The sequence below is a fragment of the Haliotis rufescens genome, unplaced genomic scaffold (assembly GCF_023055435.1).
Source record: "Haliotis rufescens isolate VD_foot unplaced genomic scaffold, xgHalRufe1.0.p SCAF_17, whole genome shotgun sequence".
NCBI classification, from domain to species: domain Eukaryota; kingdom Metazoa; phylum Mollusca; class Gastropoda; order Lepetellida; family Haliotidae; genus Haliotis; species Haliotis rufescens.
This window is the reverse complement of record NW_025963857.1, coordinates 21342564-21363070: the sequence shown is the minus strand read 5'-3', so window position 1 is coordinate 21363070 and position 20507 is coordinate 21342564. Positions and strand designations below refer to the sequence as shown.

Sequence of the window (20507 nt, the reverse complement as noted above, 5' to 3'; positions counted from 1 at the left end):
TAAACGCCGCTTTTAACAGTATTCCAGTTATATCGCGGCGTGTCAGCTTAATGTCGGGGGAAAGCCCGAAGTGATGCAGATCTCAGACGTTTGCCACTTCGGTGAAACCGACAAGCACGGGTATGGTGCTGACAAACCTAGAAACATAATCGGGGCGATCCGGGATACGAACCCACAATCATAGGTTTCTGGCGCAACTCTGCACAGCGAATCGCGGCGCCTCAGACGACTGGGCCACCCGTGTCCCCTCCGTATAATGTGAAGAGTCAGGGGGTTGGTGGGTTGGTGGGTAGGTAGGTGGGTAGGGTGGTGTGAGTGTGGTGTGTGAGTGTGGTGTGTGAGTGTGGTGTGTGTGTGTGTGTGTGTGTGTGTGCGTGCCTTATGGGTGAGTGAAATACATGCATCGTCAAATCATTCAAGTGTATTTTCGTTTTTTGGATTGGCTTGAAAGGTGTATACATTGAGTATCACGCAAAGATCGGCTTTTCAACCTACACATTGATTTTCGCGTAGTTCTGATGCCTCGATGTTTTTTGTATAGGCCAATTGATGTACACGGCCAAACAGCACACATACCAATCAGAATATTTCGAAAATTAATGTAATAAACTAACTCTCCTGTCTAGAATGTACATTCCAAGCTACGGGTCTGAGGTAATTTACAACCCCTCCTTTCACCATCACTACGCATCAACCATTAACGGGGTAATTCAGGGAATGATATAGTCAAACTTCACGTGTTGCCTACATTTTCCGAAGAGTAATTTGCTGAGTTTGGATTGTTTGTTTGTTTGTTTAACGTCGCACTCAGCAATATTCCAGCCATATGACGGCGGTCTGTAAATAATCGAGTCTGGACCAGACAATCCAGTGATTGAGTTTGGGTCGAACAGAATTTCTGTTTTGTCACTGTGTTTAACCTTCATGTGAGCGTTTGGTTGGTTGGTTGGTTTGTTGTTTCACGCCGCACTCAGCAATTTTCCAGCTATATGACGGCGGTCTGTAAATAATCGAGTCTGGACCAGACAATCCAGTGATTAATATCATGAGCATCGATCAACGCAATTGGGATCGATGACATGCATCAACCAAGTCAGCAAGCCTGACCACCCGATCCCGTTAGTCGCCTTTTATGACAAGCATAGTCACCCTTTACGGCAAGCATGGGTTGCTGAAGACCTATTCTACCCCGGAATCTTCACGGGTCTCATGTGAGCGGAAAGTGACGCAGGTCTTAAACTTCGGTGAAACAAACGAACACGGGTTTGGTGCTGACAAACCTGGAAACATATCAGGACGAATCTAGGTTTTGAACCAACCACCATAGGTTTCCCGCATGCCAAAGGCACGCAACTCTGCACAGCGAATTGCGGCGCCGAGGGCTGGGCCCCATACATTTAGTAAAGAAGAATTTGTTTGTTTGTTTGATGTTAAACACCGCACTCAGCAATATTTCACCTACATGACGGCGGTCTGTAAATAAACGAGCCCGGACTATACAATCCAGTGATTGACATCATGAGCATAGATCCACACAATTGAGATACGATGACATGCATCAACCAAGTCAGCGAGCCTGACCACCCGATCCCGTTAGTCGCCTCTTACGAAAAGCATAGTCGCCTTTGACGGCAAGCATGGGTTACTGAAGACCTATTCTAACCCGGGTCTTCACGGGTACAGAGGAATGTTGTCCACACACGTATAGGTCGTCGGAATTTCTATACCGTTGATGCATATACTTATCAGAAGAGTTATATCAATGAGAATCCTACTGTTGAACTTACGCCTGGTCTCGAGTAAGACAAGCATGTCGTGTTTGATAGTTTACATACATAAATCCGCCGCGTAAATTCAACACTTCATCACGTCAAGATTCAACACTTCCAGGCTGCCGCATCATTCATCCCCATTCAACACAAGACTAAGCAAGACTAACAAGAGAAGCAAACAGCAATTCGACTGAAAGGTCATAACTTCACGTATCTGGCCCACACATTCCATCGACGTTTCTGTTTTTGCAGTTAATACCTCAATATTCTCTGAGCAAAAGAAAGTCTGGCAATGTAATTTGATTATTACAGGCTTATGGATGACAATTCCGTCTTCCTGGAGTTTTCCTTTGCTGTATATTATACAACAAATAAGGATCAAAGGAACCCATCACAAAACAAATTCGCAAATTTTTACATTCAATTACATAACACAGATATTGATTGAATTTCAAGTCAGTTTGAATTGTGTAGGCGTCTCTAACCAGACAATGAAACAGTCTGGCTTGGTAACGCTTAATGGCAAGAGCCGCCTTTAAACTTACAAGTTTCCTACTAATTGATCAGATTCATTAGATTCCCACGCCTAGTTGTAAATAAATTTTTACATGCGATTACATAACGCAGATATTGATTAAATGTCAAATATGTTTTAATGGTGTAGCCGTTTCTAACCAGACAATGAAACAGTCTGGCTGGTAGCGCATTCTAAAGCGAAAATAGGTTTCCAACTAATTGATCAGATTTATTAGATTCCCACGCCTGGTTGTATATAAATGTTTTCGCCTCCGGCTGCATCGTTCACTACAAGGTGCGACATGCACCAACACTTTCTGCAGTCAACAAGTCCTGCACAACAGCAAACATGCATATTCCACATATGCAGACATAACAGATGCAGCCATATTTCCTCACTGAACGTCAAGGTTAATGGAGTTTTAATGGCTTGTTTATTGTTGTTGTTGTTGTTGATAGACTGCCGCTGGAAACAGGTCAACAGGTCAAAAAAATACAATTACTGTTTTTCTGCTGTAGTGAGGCACCGTTCTATCGACGCGGCTCCCATTAGAATCCTCCATCAAGGGACTTCAGTGTCAAATTATATTACCTTTTAGAAACGATAGCTAACACGAGCGAAATCAGTTAAGAATTTTCAAGTCGATATTGTTTAAAGCCAAGTTCAACCACGAACTATTTCAATTACGTCCATTAAGCTCCTCGTGTGGTGTGGTGGTTGTTGCCTATAACAGTGCCTATCATTTATACTAGATACTAGATTGTTGATAAATATGAGTGTTTTATTTGTGAAGATATGTTGACGATTCCAGTGACCTAGCAAAGCCGTTGTTCAAAATATCTAACACTTGATTCTTCTTTATAAAGAGTGACAGCTGGTTGCCACTCGAAAAATAATCAGAGAAGCCCCAGTGATCAATTTGATTACTTCTCCATGAAATATTCAGGTCTACAAATTAACCGACCCCGCTACAGACACCAGGAACTAAAACATACAGAAAGCACGGCGCCATCTCCATTGCAGTGTATTTAAAGCGCTTCAAAGCTCTTCTCGTGATTGCTAGACAATTTGAAAAACCAAAGTCGAAGTTCAGATTTGAAACTGAAAGAGAGAGGTTGTTTCTGTTTTGGAGTGAGCAAGCTGAATGTAACACTGATTGGAACAGTTTCTCAGTAGTAGCAGGTGGTTCAGTGTAATGTGGGATGAAAGACAAGTTTGGTTGTTTGTTGTTTGACGCCGCATTCAGCAATATTCCAGCTACATGGCGACGGCCCGTTTAGGACGGACCAGACAATCCAGTGATTGATATTGTGACCAACGACCCATGCGTTGTGACGATGACACGTTATTAACCAAGTCACCGAGTCTGTCCACCCGATGTATTAAGTCACCTCTTACGACCAGCACAGTTTGCTGGGGACTTATTCTAACTATGAGGTGAGGTGAAATTGGGTTTAACGTCGCGTCCAAGATTATTGCACTTATATAGCGACGTGCATGCACGTGTATGTGTGTGTGTGGCTGCTTGTACTAGTCCGGACTGATGCCGATTTATGAGATACCATGCCGCAGTTTAACATGAATACCCCACTCAGACACAGTATATTGACTCCGAGCCGACCAGTCCTTGTTTTAGCCCCTTAATGCCCAGCGCCAGACAGGATAACAACAAGTACCATCTTTTAACGTCTTTTTGTATGACGCGGCCCGGGATCGAACCCTGGACCTTCCGCTCTCCGGGCGGACGCTCTACCACAAGACCACGGAGGCGGTCTCTAACTATGGACATCCACGGGGTGAAAGACAGGAGTAGGCATATTCAGCTTTGGCGGTACCAAAGAGCAAGGGGGTGGATCACCATTACAGGGTCCCCTCACGATGAAACCTCGGCAATCAAGACAGAACAGAAACGAGAAGATGTACGGATTAAAATAAAATAAAACGAAACAAAAAAGAATTTTTTTTTTTTTTAAAATATATTAAAAAAATAAAAAATAACTTATAGCCGAGTTCACACTTTATATTACTATGACCCTGGTCAATGGATCAGTGTGCACTCGATTTTCATTCTCAGCTCCCTTGGAAGTATAATTCCCATGGTACTCTCCGCGACCAACGTTGCTTAACTTCACCTGATTTATGACCTGCACGGGGCGGTCGGGTAGCCTTGTGGTTAAAGCGTTCGCACATCAGGCCGAAGACCCGGGTTCGATTCCCGACATGGGTACAATGTGTGAAGCCCATTTCTGGTGTCCCCCGCCGTGATATTGCTGGAATATTGCTAAAAGCGGCGTAAAACCATACTCACTCACTCACTCACTCACTCACTATGACCTGCAGGATGCCTACAGGAACACGTGCCACCACAGTACAATGTACCTTTTAATAAAATCTAATCGGCTACATTAGCGTCGTGGCATCTGTGCCAGACTCAAAGCGAACTACGTCATAACAGAATGGAGATAAGAAACACAGGATAACAGAGGATGATAGAAAGCTGACCTCTTCAATTCAATGATAGCGGTCCACCTTTTACAACCCGTTTCACCATGTAATTCCAGGAACAAGTTTCACGCTCATCTGGGAATATTCGATATTCTGGCTTTCATAGCAAAAAGTCAGAACGGCACCAAGACACGAGCTGTGGCTATTGCTGACGAGGCAATAGCGTCTTGCAATAGCCCCGTCTTGGGAGGTGGTTTTGTTTAAGAACAACCCCCCCGAACGTAGCAGTTCCTCATAATCCTTGGCAGGGCTGGTTATGAGATGAAAATCGCTGAAGCCTAATGTACGATCAATAGGATCATGATCGAATAGAGAATCTTCTGTGATTTCGCAGCGTATGGTAATAACTCGGAGCTAATGGGGAAGAGATGGAGCGGCGTGTTACGGTGGAGATATCGGCCTGATCTTTGTGACGGTGCCAGTGGAAGACTAGACCCTTTCAATCGACCACTGCTGGTCATCATGGCGAGACGTGAGAACGGGGTGGGAGAAGGGTTCTGCCTCTGACTCGTTAAAGTCAGCCATAGTTCATCTTCTAGCGCTGAGTTGGAGCTATTTTAGGTACAGTTATGGGGGTGAATGGGTGAAAGTAAATAATGTTTAACGCCGCATCAGCAATCTTGCAGCCATTTTAAATTTGGAGAGTGAATGTGTCAAATGTAACGACGGTTTTAACAGTCTCCAGTCATATCACGGCGACTTTCAACTACAGTAAACTACAGTTATAGCGAACCCAAAGGGATCACTTATTTTAGTTACAACCGTAGCTCGTTATAATTATATGTACAGCATATAAACAGCAAATGGTCAAGACCAAAAATAAATTATATCCGTCAGTTCGTTATAAGCGTGTTCGTTATAAACATAGTTTACTGTGAGTGTATATTTTTGGGGCCCTACCATTGATGTCACTTGGGTCGTTTTGGTTTGAGGGAAATTGTTGAGATCACTTATATTACTTTCTATTTTTTCTTTCGTTGTAATGTTGAAATCATGTACGGTATTTCTTAAATAGTTGGTAAATTCTTTCTCGGTAAACGTCGCATCGGTGGTAGCAATATAAATAACAGTAAACTCTTAATCATAATGATTTTATGAGAAACATGGATTGAATATGATCTGTGTTTCATTTGGCACGTTTAAGAAACGTGACAGGAATGTTCCTTTTTCTATCGGGGCTACGTGGGAACGAGGCCACACACTGCTTGGAATACAGACTGAGCTAGGAATAGTTTTCGTTCTGTCTACATCTCATCGTTTGAGCGAAAATTTTCAGGTTGTTGAGGGAAACAACTTTGATTTCTTTCAGGTTCAATGATTGAGAGTATGAAAGTGAATGAAACCACAAGTTTTGCCTTTGCACGAGACTGACGCACGTGCACATGTTAGAAGAAAGCGCCACCCACCCCTTCAATACCTTGGATAATTCCAATCGTTCATCAATGTATTGTTGGTTGTTTAACGCCGCATTCCAGCTGTATGACAGCGGTCTGGACCAGACAATCCAGTGACTGACATCATGAGAATCAATCTACGCAATTTGGATACGATGACATGTCACCAAGTCAGCGAGCTTGACCACTCGATCCCGTTAGTCCCCTCTTACGACAAGCATAGTCGCCTCTTATGACAAGCATGGGTTGCTGAAGACCTATTCTACCCCGGAATCTTCACGGGACCGTTCATCCATGTATTCATTGAGATCACGACGTGGGTCTCGTTGTCTCTTACATGTGACAATTTACAAATGTGCACCAGAATACACCCAGGAAAAGAAATAATCTCAGACAGTCTGATCTTCACCAAAATCTATTATTCATTTTCCATTAGAGAATGTCAGCAATGAGATGCTTTTTTGGTACAGATTCAAGAAGTTCGTCTACTCACCAACACCCAAGTGGAACCTCGTCTCCGCCCAGATGGATGTACTGGTCCTTGAACGTGTCCAAGACTTCGGCAAAGAGGGTTCTCAGGAACTTGTAGGTCGAGTTCTTGGTTGGGTCAATTGGCCCAAGGTAGCCCTTCACTGGAGACCCGCCCTGGTAGCACTGGGTCAAGAGGTCAGGTCGGCTGAGACCCCAGGAGTAGGTATGTCCTGAAACAAACACATTTGTTTAGCAAAATGCTCTGAAACAAATACGTTTACTACGCTTCAATTCATCTAAAATGGGAGATATAATAATAATTCATTTGTTTCCACATGAGACGCAGAATGAGAGATATATGGAAAACAATTAGGTTACATGTTACACGTATGAGTGAACTACAAACCACGCAGGCTTGTCAAGTCAAGTGTGCGTGCGCCTCTCTCCCTCCCTCTGTCTCTCTTCCCCTCCCTCCCTCTGTCTCTCTTCCCCTCCCTCCCTGTCTCTCTCTCTTTCTCCCTCCCTGTCTCTCTCCCCTCCCTCTCTGTCTCTCTTCCCCTCCCTCCCTGTCTCTCTCTCTTTCTCCCTCCCTGTCTCTCTCTCTTTCTCCCTCCCTGTCTCTCTCCCCTCCCTCTCTGTCTCTCTTCCCCTCCCTCCCTGTCTCTCTCTCTCCCCTCCCTCTCTGTCTCTCTTTCTCCCTCCCTGTCTCTCTCTCTTTCTCCCTCCCTGTCTCTCTCCCCTCCCTCTGTCTCTCTTCCCCTCCCTCTCTCCTCGTCTCTCTCTCTTTCTCCCCCCCCTGTCTCTCTCCCCTCCCTTCCCGTCTCTCTTTCCTTCCCTCCCCTCTTTCTGCACCCACCCCCCACCCTCTCCCTCTCACTGAAGTTGACCACATTAGTGAAACCAACGAGTGCTGAGACAACCAAATAATCATAAAACAGAATTCGAACCCACGATCATCGGATTCGTACATGGTAAAGGGTCGTAACTGTTCACTGACAGATATGGCGACTATAACAAGTGGGCCACCCGCATCCAACGTGTACCAACAACAACAATCCTGGTGTCACGTTTTCAGAAAAGATATTGTTTAGACCCTTGAGGACAACCATGTCGGTTGCCCAGATGCTCCTGTCGTTATGTACACAGAGTTGTTACTTCTTGCATGAACGTCACAGGCTGTCATACCATTTTTTAAAACCACGAGACATAATTTCACAAGAGTTTAATCACTGTAAACGGGCATGAACTTGTTTTCGATACAAACTATTAATTGCCTCTCACGACGCTCTCTGCAATTCCCATTAAAATAACAATTTTTATAAAACGAGGCTGAACCAACTAACTTCAATCTTCAGATTACTTCCACAAGCCAAGTCTGTCTCCATTGAGCCAAACCTTATACACGCCAGTTCGCATGCGCAACGAGGAGAAAGGCGGATTGCATTAACTTCCAGCCTTGCGTGGCATTCCATTTGTGTGAAACTGTTAAGGTTGAGAATTGTTTCCCAAACTGTTTCATTTCGTGGAGCCGGTTACTGGACAAGGTAATGTTACAGTGGAGCTTGCGGAAGGATGAAATCTTCATTTCCTTACTCAGTGAACGTCGTAAATGAGTGAGTGAGTTCACTTCAGCTGGCTTTGAGGTGAGGTGAGATGGGGTTTAACGTCGCGTCCAAGATTATTGCACTTATATAGCGACGTGCATGCACGTGTGTGTGTGTGTGTGGCTGCTTGTACTAGACCGGACTGAGCCGATTTATAGTGCTAGCTCACTGAGATACCATGCCGCAGTTTAACATGAATACCCCACTCAGACACAGTATACTGACTCCGAACCGACCAGTCCTTGCTTTAGCCCCTAAATGCCAAGCGCCAGACAGGGTAACAAGTACCATCTTTTAACGTCTTTTGGTATGACGCGGCCGGGGATCGAACTCAGGACCTTTCGCTCTCCGGGCGGACGCTCTACCACTAGACCACGGAGGCGGTCCAGCTGGCTTTGAACAGTACTGTATTTATAGCCTGCTGTGTTTGCTGAACATATGGGGGAATCCGGAAGTGACGCATATGGAAGACCTAAACAATTTTATTTAAATCGGCCGCTGACAAACTATGGATGGTAATCAAGGAGAATTTGGCAGTCGAACTCATCAACTTATATCGTGGCGTGTCAGCTTAATGTGGGAGGAAAGCCCGAAGTGATGCAGGTCTTGGACGTTTACCACTTCGGTGAAACCCACGAGCACGGGTATGGTGCTGACAAACCTAGAAACATAATCGGGGCGAACCGGGATTCGAACCCACAATCATAGGTTTCTGGCGTGCCCAAGGGACGCAACTCTGCACAGCGAATCGCGGCACCTCAGACGACTGGGCTACCCGTGCCCCCAGGGTTTTTTTAAGTACGTCCTTGGAGCAAAACTGTTTATTTCATTTTTCCTTTCCCTCCAATGCAGCGTTGACATAAATCTGCTCTCTGCTATCTCCATGCAGATGACGCAGTGTGCGTCTGAAAGATGACTGATCACCCCCATGTGACAATCTGTCGATGGTCTGCAGGTCTATCTGCAGACTCAGCGTCCTGGCTCGGAGACAGACAACTTCATAAACGTCTCATCGACTTTTTTCACCAGGCCGCAAAAGGTTAGCACACGGCGGTTACGAGACCAGATAATCTTCTTTTATAACCCCGATGCAATCTGTATAACCGTTTGGTAACATGTTTGTCCATAAAACCGCGTGGCGTGGCCTGCCCTGGTACATATTGATAACAGGCGAGTTTTTCATAACCCCAGTGACGGTAGACAAGCCTGTAGCGTAATATCGGGGTGAACGACGTGCTTCCCTTATCATGTACACTCAATACCGCATGTCAACTGGTAATCACTTCCGCTGAGGTCACAAAGAGGTGACGTCAACAAATTGTTTACTGTCTACCGAGAAGATAGACTAACACCTAGTCTCTGAAATGAATGTATCGTAGAGAAAAAAACAGTTGTTCAGTTATCTTAATAAAAATATAATAAAAAGGAGCCCAGTGAATCTCTTCATTTTCATGATACTGCAGTGATCTAGACTTGCCAAACATTATAGACTTGCATGGGCTGTATTTGATATATATTTGTAAGACAGGCGACCGAGAAGACACAATCCGTTTAAAGGAACTGGAGAAGATCCATTGACTTTGTTCTAAAATTACAAAAATGCGAGCTGGGTTAATATAAGGAACAACGTATAGCATTAGAAACGTAGCTGTTACAGAATGAGCATACGCACACTCGCGTCTCGGATACCGCAGCAGCCCATTTCAGAAACCTGTTTCTCATTACTGATTTGGATAAGTAGTTTTATACGAGGTAACAAGTTGTAGACGAAGTAACTAGTTCCAAGAAGTAGGTCTACTTTGGAAGTTTGACAGCCTAAATTGAAAGTAAATATATTGAACAAACAACCCGGTAGCCATTTCTTCTCAAACTAATTAGCAATCACATACGACAGTATAAATCAGGGACTGCAGACAATGTCATGCGGAGTGTCTCACGTGACACTTGTGGTATAACCTATTCATGATCAGAAAATTCCAAAACGGGAGAGGCTTAGAGTGAGTGAGTGAGTGAGTATGGTTTTATGCCGCTTTTAGCAATATTCCAGCAATATCACGGCGGGGGACACCAGAAATGAGCTTCACACATTATACCCATGTCGGGAATCGAACCCGGGTCTTCGGCGTGTCGAGCGAACGCTTTAACCACTAGGCTACCCGACCGCCCCGGAGAGGCTTAGAAAAAATTTCAGCTGTGCCTCAACTGGCGGACGTACTCCTGCAAATATACAGGGGTTCCACATAGCTACATGACGGTGGATGAATTGGTCTGTTCGAATTTAGGGTAATATGGTAAAGACGATAATGATCATGCTATTGTATGCATTAAAATGCTTTTAATGTCCTGTCAGAAAACTATCAATTATCGTATTGTCTGGTGTTCAGCCCACGACTACGGACGGCTGGTGGTGGTATGGTTCAACGCAGCTTTTAGCAATATTGCTGCCAGTCATATCATGGCGAGTCAGTTTACAATCGGTGAAAAGTACAGAGGATCATCGGCCATCTTTCGACGAATATTTCAAAGAGCGTTATACGACTCTCGCTCAAACATTCTTTGATCGGGGGACAACATTCACTGCCAAGTTTAAGCTTTCAAAACGTTTTATGGTCGTCATGTGGAGGACATTTCCAAATTTGATGCATCAGTGACGAAAATGATTGTCCGTTGTAATTCCCTTTTTTACTTGAATTCAACGTCCTCGTTTTTTCAGGTGAACAATTGACTTGCCTTTGCGTGTGTTTGTGACAGTACTACCGGTTGGGCAGGATAGGCACACCTTTTCTTGAACACCTGTATCATTACTACTTGATAGCGATTCATAAATACAAATGGTCCACACCAGAGAATAACCAGTTGGGACCGAAAAGGTGAACATTATATACTACTCAAAAGAAGTTAAAGAACACCCGATTCTTTCATATTACTTTAGTTAATCTGTCTTGGCATGTGAGATTAACTATAGTAATATGAAAGAATTGGGTGTTCTTTAACTTCTTTTGAGTAGTATATGAGTGAGTGAGTATTGTTTTACGCCGCTTTAAGCAATATTCCAGCAATATCACGGCGGGGGACACCAGAAATGGGCTTCACACATTGTACCCATGTCGGAATTCGAACCCGGGTCTTCTGCGTAATGAGCGAACGCTTTAACCACTAGGCTACCCGACCGCCCGAGTAGTATATGAATGGACCTCTGACTATGAGAGCTCACACCAGGCGTCCGCGGAAAGGGTAAGCATGTCCTGCCCTAACGGTAGGACCCGACACCAACACAGATTGCATAAAAAAGTAAGTATTTGTTTGTTGCCTGACATCGCATAGCAGTGCTCCTGCCATGGCCTGTACAGAAACCAGAAAACCCAGTGACACGAAAGCGCATTAACTGATATTGTTGAAACTAAAACCGATATGTTAATTTTGAACGACGCCTGATGTGCACAAGCGCATAGATTGCTGGCGAGAAGCAAAGAAAAAGTAACGTTCAAGACGTACGTTCGTTTCGCAACATGTCCTGGCCCAAACATGACCCCTGTAGTTGACTCAGCACTGTCAAATGCCACTGGGCTTACCATAAAACTCTTGGACTCCCGTCGTCTACCACCAGGAACATCGACCCAGTTCGAGCAAATACTACAAAAACACATGTTCACGAAGTCATACATTAGAATTTTGTGGGTACTTAGGGATTTTATTTCGCCTTGATTTGTAAATTACTTTTTCTTCAGAAGTGCTGACTAACCTTGTATTATCATGGGCGAATCTGGAAATCGGACTCTCATCAGCGGATACTGACACGATAAAAGGACGCAATTCTGCACCGCGAGCTGGGAAATTGCACGTGTAAGCCACTGGGTTACGTGACCATTCGCATTAATGATGGTAAAGCATCATTATTTCTTTTGTGTAACATATATTACTACGATACAAACTTTAATAAAGTAAAATGAGTTAATACAATAATCTCATAAGTTGCACCATTACATCCAGCACTTTAAGTATAAGGGGTGTGTTGGGCGACACTTGACAACGTGTACACCGTCGACCTGTGATGTGTTTGTTTTCTGTTTAACGCCGCACTCAGCATTAGTCCAGCTATTTGACATCGGCCTGTAAATAATCGAGTCGGGACCAGACAATCCAGTGATTGATAGTGTAACGATCCAGGCTGACGGGGCATTATGACACGCTATTAACAAAGTCACCGATCCTTGAGTTCGCCTCTTCCGAGCAGCACGACCCGTGAAGGTCCGGGGTAGATAGCTCTTCAGCAACACCATGCTTGCCGTAAAAGGCGACCATGATTGTCGTAAGAGGCGACTGACGGGATTGGGTGGTCAGACTCGCTGACTTGGTTGATGCATGTCATCGATCCCAATCGCGTGGATCGATGCTCATGATATCAGCCACTGGAATGTCTGGTCCAGAGTCGATTATTTACAGACCGCCGTCATACAGCTGGAATATTGCTGTGTGTGGCGTAAAAGAACCAGCCGACCGACCGAGCAGCACTGTTTGCTTGGCAGCTATGTTAACAAGGAATCTTTGTGGGGGCGAGCTATGACGACTACAGTGCTACATGGATTGAAATGACACAAGAACAGGAACGTGGGGAAATGAGAATTCGTTGTCATGCCGACGATGACGCCTGTACACTTTAGAGTGAAATTTATTATCGCGAGAGCAGTTATACGCCCACTGCTAGCCTTGCACAAGTCTCTAAGGCCAAAATGATAGTTTAAATCATAATTTCAAGATTATATAAATGACAAGAACAAGTTGTCCCCAAGACTTGCATACTGTCCGCTTATCGAGACAAGTCTATAATAATGATAGAATTACTGTACACCCATGGACTTATCATTCAGTACGGCCTTAGAGCAAGGCTAGCTAACTGCCGTTGTCACTGAAGGATGCACCAGCGCTTTCCCTCTGCAGTTAAAGCCTTAAATTAAAATTTATCTTCTGCATACGAGAATAATCCATTTAAGACAAGCTCTAACGAGATATGGGAGTTAAGTACGGTGCCACACTTGGAGACGATACAATGCTCCATGTGAGAAAGCACTTCCTTTACAAAAGAATTTGTGGAATTATTAATACTACTCAGCGCTGAACAATTATCATTGTTTACTCAGATAAAATAACACAGAACAATTTTTCAATTAGAAACACATGCAATATATCGAATATGTACCAAGATTGGACATGATGTTCTGTCTGTATTAGTACATCACGTCCTTAATAAAAGTGAACGTGATGTCCTAACATTACTTGAACCCACCTAACGGACAAAACAGGTGCGCGTCAAGTTCGACTTTTTATTTCCTAGATGAGGTCGTATAATGGTGGTTGCCCGGGTAATGTTTAAGCTGTTAATTGCCCGGAAGAGTGTATAAAACTTTACTGCCGATATTATAGCATGACCTCCGATGAAAAGTGCATTTATCAATCATGTGGTCATCTTCCATTGGTCACATAGGACATACACCAGCTGACCACAGTGCCTGCCGGTCAAATCCGAGGTGAAGAAAGTCAAGCCGATCTGTCATTGTCAAACGCTTAGTGAACAGGAGTAATTAAACCGACATGATCCGATCTGTGCTCAATGCTCTTGTGGAAGCATAGCATTCAGTTATAGCTCGCGACTCCCTTGTGGTATCATGAGTGCAGTGTCTGTCCGCACACATCGCATCATCTCGTATATCTTTAGACCGTAATCGCCACAGTGGACGTCCTCGGACCTTCTCGATGTATTCCGGAAGGACCTATCTTTTTCCCTCGGCTGGTCCACGTTAGCTGCGTCAATCGGAACTTCATGCGTCAGTAACAGGACCTCGGCAGATCTTCGCGTGACATTACTGACATGTCAATTTGACCCTTCTGGTAATAAGCTTCTTAAACATGTCATGGCGATCCTTCTAAATCAAGCACGATGCCGTGGTGATCCTTCTTAACAGAACAGCATAAAACAAACCCGAAACATCTCGCCAGTCATTCATTGATTCACTCTTCTTATTTTTACTCGTTTCTTCATATAATCGTTCCAGGTGCAGGTATATTAGCTAAAACGCAACCCAAAGACCTACCTGGTGTGTCAAACTCGGGCATTACTCGAATTCCTCGGAATCGGGCATAGTCGATAATTTCCGCAATGTCCTTCTGGGTGTATACAAAAGTTGGATGGAACGCACCCTGAAAACAAAAACGAATAACAAATATTTAGCAAGATAACAAAAACAAATGAGAACAGAGTCTGGAACTGCCTGCATGATCGTGTTACGGCCAGCAATCAACTCAACACAACACAATGAGACACAATAGAATCCAATTACTGGCCAAACACTTAACCTACGTGGTAACTACTGGCAATAATTTTGGTATCGATTCCGTGATAGACTTGTCTGGGATTGGCGTTGAAAAACAGTTGAAGTCAATTGCATGGTCTGAGACCGTTTTCCACAAAAGCATGAAAGAAGTACAAGTCTGGATGAACAAACAGCTCACGTCATAAAACAGGACTAACGTTAGCGGTACCAACAGCTGATGGCTTAGGGAAGGCCAATGTCCATCCACTGGGAAATATCACCTTGTGTTTCTGGGTTGAGGCTAAACCATCCGAGGAGATTAAAAACGGAGACACATTTCTTCAAATGGAGATGAGCCCATTTCGCTGCATTATCCAACAACACCTCAAGTGATTAAAACAATTTTTACAAAGGTCTTAAGGGGTTGGGGGCTCCGGGCGAGAAGGTTATCAAATTTTATAAGGTGTAGAAATGGCGCGTGTCAAGGAAATGGCGTACTTAACACGGGGCTCATTCTGCCCAGCTTGTCGTGGTTCAACATGAAAGAAAAAAAAAATCCAATCACTCAACATAATGGAGATTCACTGTAATGGCCGCCTCGGAAAACATGTACAGAGACGGGACATCCGGGCATTTCCTAGTTAAACTCTTTCGCCAACACATTTAAAAGAACGCCTGTTGAAAATACATTCCTCCACAGGACTTATTCCAGAAACAACAACATTATTTTACGTTGGATACACGTTTTAGTGAGTATAGTCTTACGCCGTTTTAAGCAACATTCCAGCAATATCACTGCGGGTGACACCAGAAAATGCACCCATGTGGGGGTTCGAACCCTGGCCTTCGGCGTGAGGAGCGAACAAACTAGGCTCCTGATCGCCTCAGCACACGTTTCAATTTTACGTCCTGTAAAACACCTCATATCATCTATATTTGATAACCTGTGATTCCTTGATACAAGCTTATGCCTTGTCCGAATCACACAATGAATTCTGCTTTAAATTTAATAAATATTACGATTAGAAAGGGTTTTGCCTCTTTTATTTCAGGACCAACGGTAATTTGACCGACTTATTTGTTTTATGGGGGCTGGAATTTGGTTGGGGGCAATTTGCCATGTATATCTTGCATTAACATCTTTGTTTTCTATTCACCCCTAGGTAGAGATTGTTTTTGCGAAATAAACGGTCCCATGTGATCAAACTGATTGCCCCTAACGTCACCACGTCGCAGCAATGGAGTGATGTCGTGATGGATGTCGACGTCACTACGAGCAAAGCAGACCTCATGGGAGAGATTCAATTTCAACACGATCTAATTTGACCCAGTTAATTTACGGACGTTCTCGATACTTTTCTCTTGTTTCGAGGCCGCCCTTGTTGTGGTTTAAAAGAAACATACGCAGATGTACATAAAACAGCTGACGTAAGCATGGATTAATCGGTCAACAAGCTCAGGAAAACGTCCGTCTTTATGTGCCCTGATTTACTTTTCAAGTATTGTTTCAGTAATTGCGCGTTAGACGTTTGGTCTGAACAGGATATATGGCCTTGGCAGTGGTATGTTTCACAACCCCAACCCAAACATAAGGTCAAGGTCAGAAAATGACCACTTTTGATTATCCGCTGGAACAGATTCCAAAGGGCGAAATTAGCAGTGAACATCAATGAATAAGTCACGCAAACCATTGATGACAACGGGTGTTAGTTTAACTTTTTAAAATATTTTTTGGTTTCTTCTCTGATTCGGAGATCATTGTTTTTGAAGACGGAAATTAAGACCGTATTTTCATCATTTTCTTACTGAGTTTCAGTGATTACATAGCGTTGTTCTTTGTTTGTATTTTCCACTTCTGTTGTCGTATCCAGATAAGGAAAACACTACAAAATGGTTTTAGGGAAAAAGACGTGATTGCTGTGGCGTCGTGGAGTCAAGTCAATCATTCATTCTGTGAGGTTGTGTAACCATCCTTTCCTGGCCAATTGTTATGCGTTAAACAGTCACGTCTCAAACTCCGATATCCAATCAAAAATATATTTATGCCACCAAAAAGGCCAAGGACACCCGATTCTTTCTAATCACTAGTTAGTCTGTCATGGTGGCGGTCGGGTAGCCTATTGGTTAAAACATCGCTCGTCACGCCGCAGTGAGAGAGAGAGAGAGAGAGTAAGTATGGTTTAAGCTTTTAGCAATATTCCAGCAATATCACGGCGGGGGACACCAGAAATGGGCTTCACACATTGTACTCATGTCGGGAATCGAACCCAGGTCTTCGGCGTGACGAGCGAACGCTTTAACCACTAGGCTACCCGACCGCCCCCGTCACGCCGAAGACCCGGGTTCGATTCCCGACATGGGAACAATGTGTGTGAAGCCAATTTCTGGTTCCCCCGCTGTGATATTGCTGGAATATTGCTAAAAAGCGGCGTAAAACCATACTCACTCACTTACTAGTCTGTCATGACAGATTAAGTATAGTACTATGGAAGAATCGGGCGTCCTTTACATTTTTTGAGTAGTATAATTATATAATCGAAACCTATTGATCAAGAAATTCTATGTAAATATTCTGTTGTTTGGAACCTCATGTCATGGTCTGACGCCGCTTGAACATGAAACAAAAGTATATTTAGTAACAGTGTCCATGCTGGCGACAAGTAACATCATAAAACGTCTGTCGATATTTCACACGACATGAACACTGCCCATAGGCCAGGCTGGATCAGGGTTTACGGCTGCGTCTAACAGTATTTCACCTGAACAGTTGAATGCTGGCAGAAAGCCTGAAGTGATGAAAGTCTAAGACGTTGCCCACTATGGCGAAACCCACGAACGAGGGCTGACGGACTTTTAAGGGACGCAACTCCGAGCCTCAGTCCACTGAACAAACCGAAGACCCAATGTACGAGTTCGTGAATGAGTAAGTTGGGTTTAAAGCAGCTTTGAACAGTATTCCAGTTTTTTCACAGCGTGTCAACTTAATGTGGGAGGAAAGCCTCATGTGGTCTCAGACGTTTACCACTTTGGTGAAAGCAACGAGCATGGTATGGTGCTGACAAACCTAGTAACATAATTGGGGCGAACCGGGATTCGAACCCACGATCACAGCCTATGTGCAAATATTTTTTGTTATGTTTAAGTGTAAATATGTTATTTGTATCAGTCAGTCATTTCTAGTGTTTTGGGTCACCGCGTCAATAGCATTGTACCTACCCTGGACAGGAGTAACAACTGCACCACGAAAACAAGTTTGTAGAATGTGGTTGAAAAAACTATCATCGTTTTTGCTCACATTCTTTATTTACATACGTCACACGCAAAAGAAACAATGGTTTGGTGAACGTGCTTTTAAAACATCCCCTTTTCTAGTCTTATGACCACATGCTAGTCAGAATGTTTCAAGCCAAACTCACTGAACTGACATTTCTTTTAATCTCTCGAAAATATTTTTTCTCCAAAGTACTGGGATTTTTTTTTATCTGAGAGCTGTTTGTGTTGGGCTTGGCGTTTTAAGACTAATTCCCCCTATCTTGAAAAGTCCCATGTACAAAAACCGTCAGAATGTTGAATCCGGATCTGCTAAAACGAACGGTAACGAACGACATAATGAGGTCTCCACCGCCATGTTTAACAAACAAGACTTCAAGTCAGCTGATTAGGGAATGGTGCTCATTTCACTAGGCATAAATCAATCAAAGTCACGCCCTCTACCGGGCAAAAATATCTTAAGCCAGCAAAGAAAAAACATAGACATCAATCTTAGACAGCTCGTTTAACAAAATGGCGAGTTTGGACTTCCATAGAAGATCAATCTAAATCCGGTACGGAGCTAACTAAAACATTCACAATCGAAACTTGGATAAAAAACGAAACAGGAAACGGAGATGAAATTTTACACCGCTTCACTCTTTATGAATGGGTGTTCTAGACGTATTGTTGTACAGATGCGACTAGGAAATGAGATTGGAAACAGTAACGCCGCGTTACTGGGAGAGAATTTGTTGTTAGGAAATGGGTGAAAAATTGAGTTGGTGATTGGGTGGGTCCACTTATAACTGTTCTGGGGGATGGAAAATGAATCATATTCAGTAAGGTTTTAATTAGCGCAAACCCGATGACGATTATACCTGAAGCTCAAGAGCATCATGGTTGAGTGAGTTGGGGTTAATAACCATTCGGAAATTATTTCAGTTATATCCTGGCTGTCCGGATTAACATGGGTCTAAATAATACATAAGTGACACAGGACATAGATATTCAACTGGGGATAAGGAGTGAGTGAGTATGGTTTTACGCCGCTTTTAGCAATATTCAAGCAAAATCACTCGGGGAACACAAGAGATGACTTTCACCAGTATGGGAATCGAACTAAGTTTGGGAGTGATGAGAAAACCAAAAGGCTACCCTAAAGCCCCGAGAACTGAAATGGTCTGAAGACAAATCAATGATTTACGATGGAATCCAGAAGGACAGCAGAAATTGGCTTCGCGCATTGTACCCATGTGGATACTTGAACCCTGGCATTCGGCGTGCATCTTCCCGAGACAAGGGAATTCACTGACTGTAAAAGTCCAGTTTCCACCCTTGCCGAACTAGGGTGGAATATATCCAGGCTCGATCGTAGCGCCACCAATGGCTAATATGTGCTATGTTCTTTCTATGTCTCTCCTATTAACCAATCAAATTCCCTCTCTCATATCACTTGCATTTGCTTCAAATAAAATGGCGTCGATCAATAATCAAGATGTAATGTAATAAAACAGGTCATACTTCGCAAAGTTCATCAAATCATGTCAGCACCTTGATAAGAAACATGAAAAGATTTGGAACATATCTGTAGACGCTAAGTTGTCTGTATACATGTTTTGCAAATGCTGCAATCGACCGAGATCTGCGCGGCAGTTTAAGGATAGGATGTCGATTTTATTTCGCGATTTTGATTGCACTATGCATAGATTCGTTAGTCCAGCCAAAATATAACTCCCTAATTCCAGTCTAGTTCGGCAAGGGTGAAAACTGGACTTCTGTAGTCAGTTAACTCCCTTGCCTCGGGAAGATGTCGACGTGACCAGCGAACGTTTTAACTACCCTACCCCCTTCTGGGATAAGTATTAAGGAACACTAACTATGCACACCTAGTTGATGCACCGTACACCACTAGACCACCCATGAAAAGACAATTCTAAACATCATGCAAAGGACATCGTCAGCTTGGATGGGTGAAAAGTCCGACATGGTGCAGGTTTCAAACATTTACCATCTTGGAGAAACCTAAAAGCACGGATATGGTGCTGACAAACCCAGAAACATAACCAGGGCAAATCTGGGATCGGAACACATGAACATCGATTTCTGACACTCATATACCCTGTGTCCTAATTCACAAAACGATGGTACCGCTACGACTATCTATCCCTCCCATGGTTTAATATACACTTACCACATCCTTTGTTTGTTTGTTGTTTAACGCCGCACTCAGCACTATTCCAGCTATATGACAGCGGTCTGCAAATAATCGAGTCTGGACCAGACAATCCAGTGATTGATATCATGAGCATCGATCCACACAATTGGGATACGATGACATGCATCAACCAAGTCAGCAAGCCTGACCAGCAGATCCCGTTAGTCGCTTCTTACGACAAGCAATGTCGCCTTTTACGGCAAGCATGGTGTTGCTGAAGACCTATTCTACCCCTGATCTTCACGGTCGCGATCGCTGTGTGAAATAGGATCCATGTATATGGCAGTGTACAAGAAGTAGAGACAGCAGTACCTTGCGGCTGAGTTCGGGGAAGACTTCACTCTGGTAGGGGAAGGACTGGTCGTCGATGATGTGCCAGTGCAGAACATTCATCTTGTTCTGCTCCATCCCATCCTGCAGAACAGAGATACAGAACAATAAAAGCCAAGCATCTTATCGTTGCAGATAG

General features: G+C 43.7%; 1 protein-coding gene across 4 annotated transcripts in view; it reads right to left on the bottom strand.

Annotated features, from left to right (window-relative positions):
- The window catches only part of LOC124133952, a 130725-nt gene that overhangs the window by 11188 nt on the left and 99030 nt on the right, over positions 1 to 20507 (bottom strand). For all 4 annotated transcript variants that reach the window (XM_046498555.2, XM_046498556.2, XM_048397694.1 and 1 more), the window contains 3 exons: positions 20351 to 20452; positions 14353 to 14458; positions 6682 to 6889 (listed from right to left, as the gene is read on the bottom strand). In XM_046498555.2, the coding sequence (XP_046354511.2) occupies positions 6682 to 6889; positions 14353 to 14458; positions 20351 to 20452 (416 nt within the window). The remainder of the gene's footprint in view (positions 1 to 6681; positions 6890 to 14352; positions 14459 to 20350; positions 20453 to 20507) is intronic.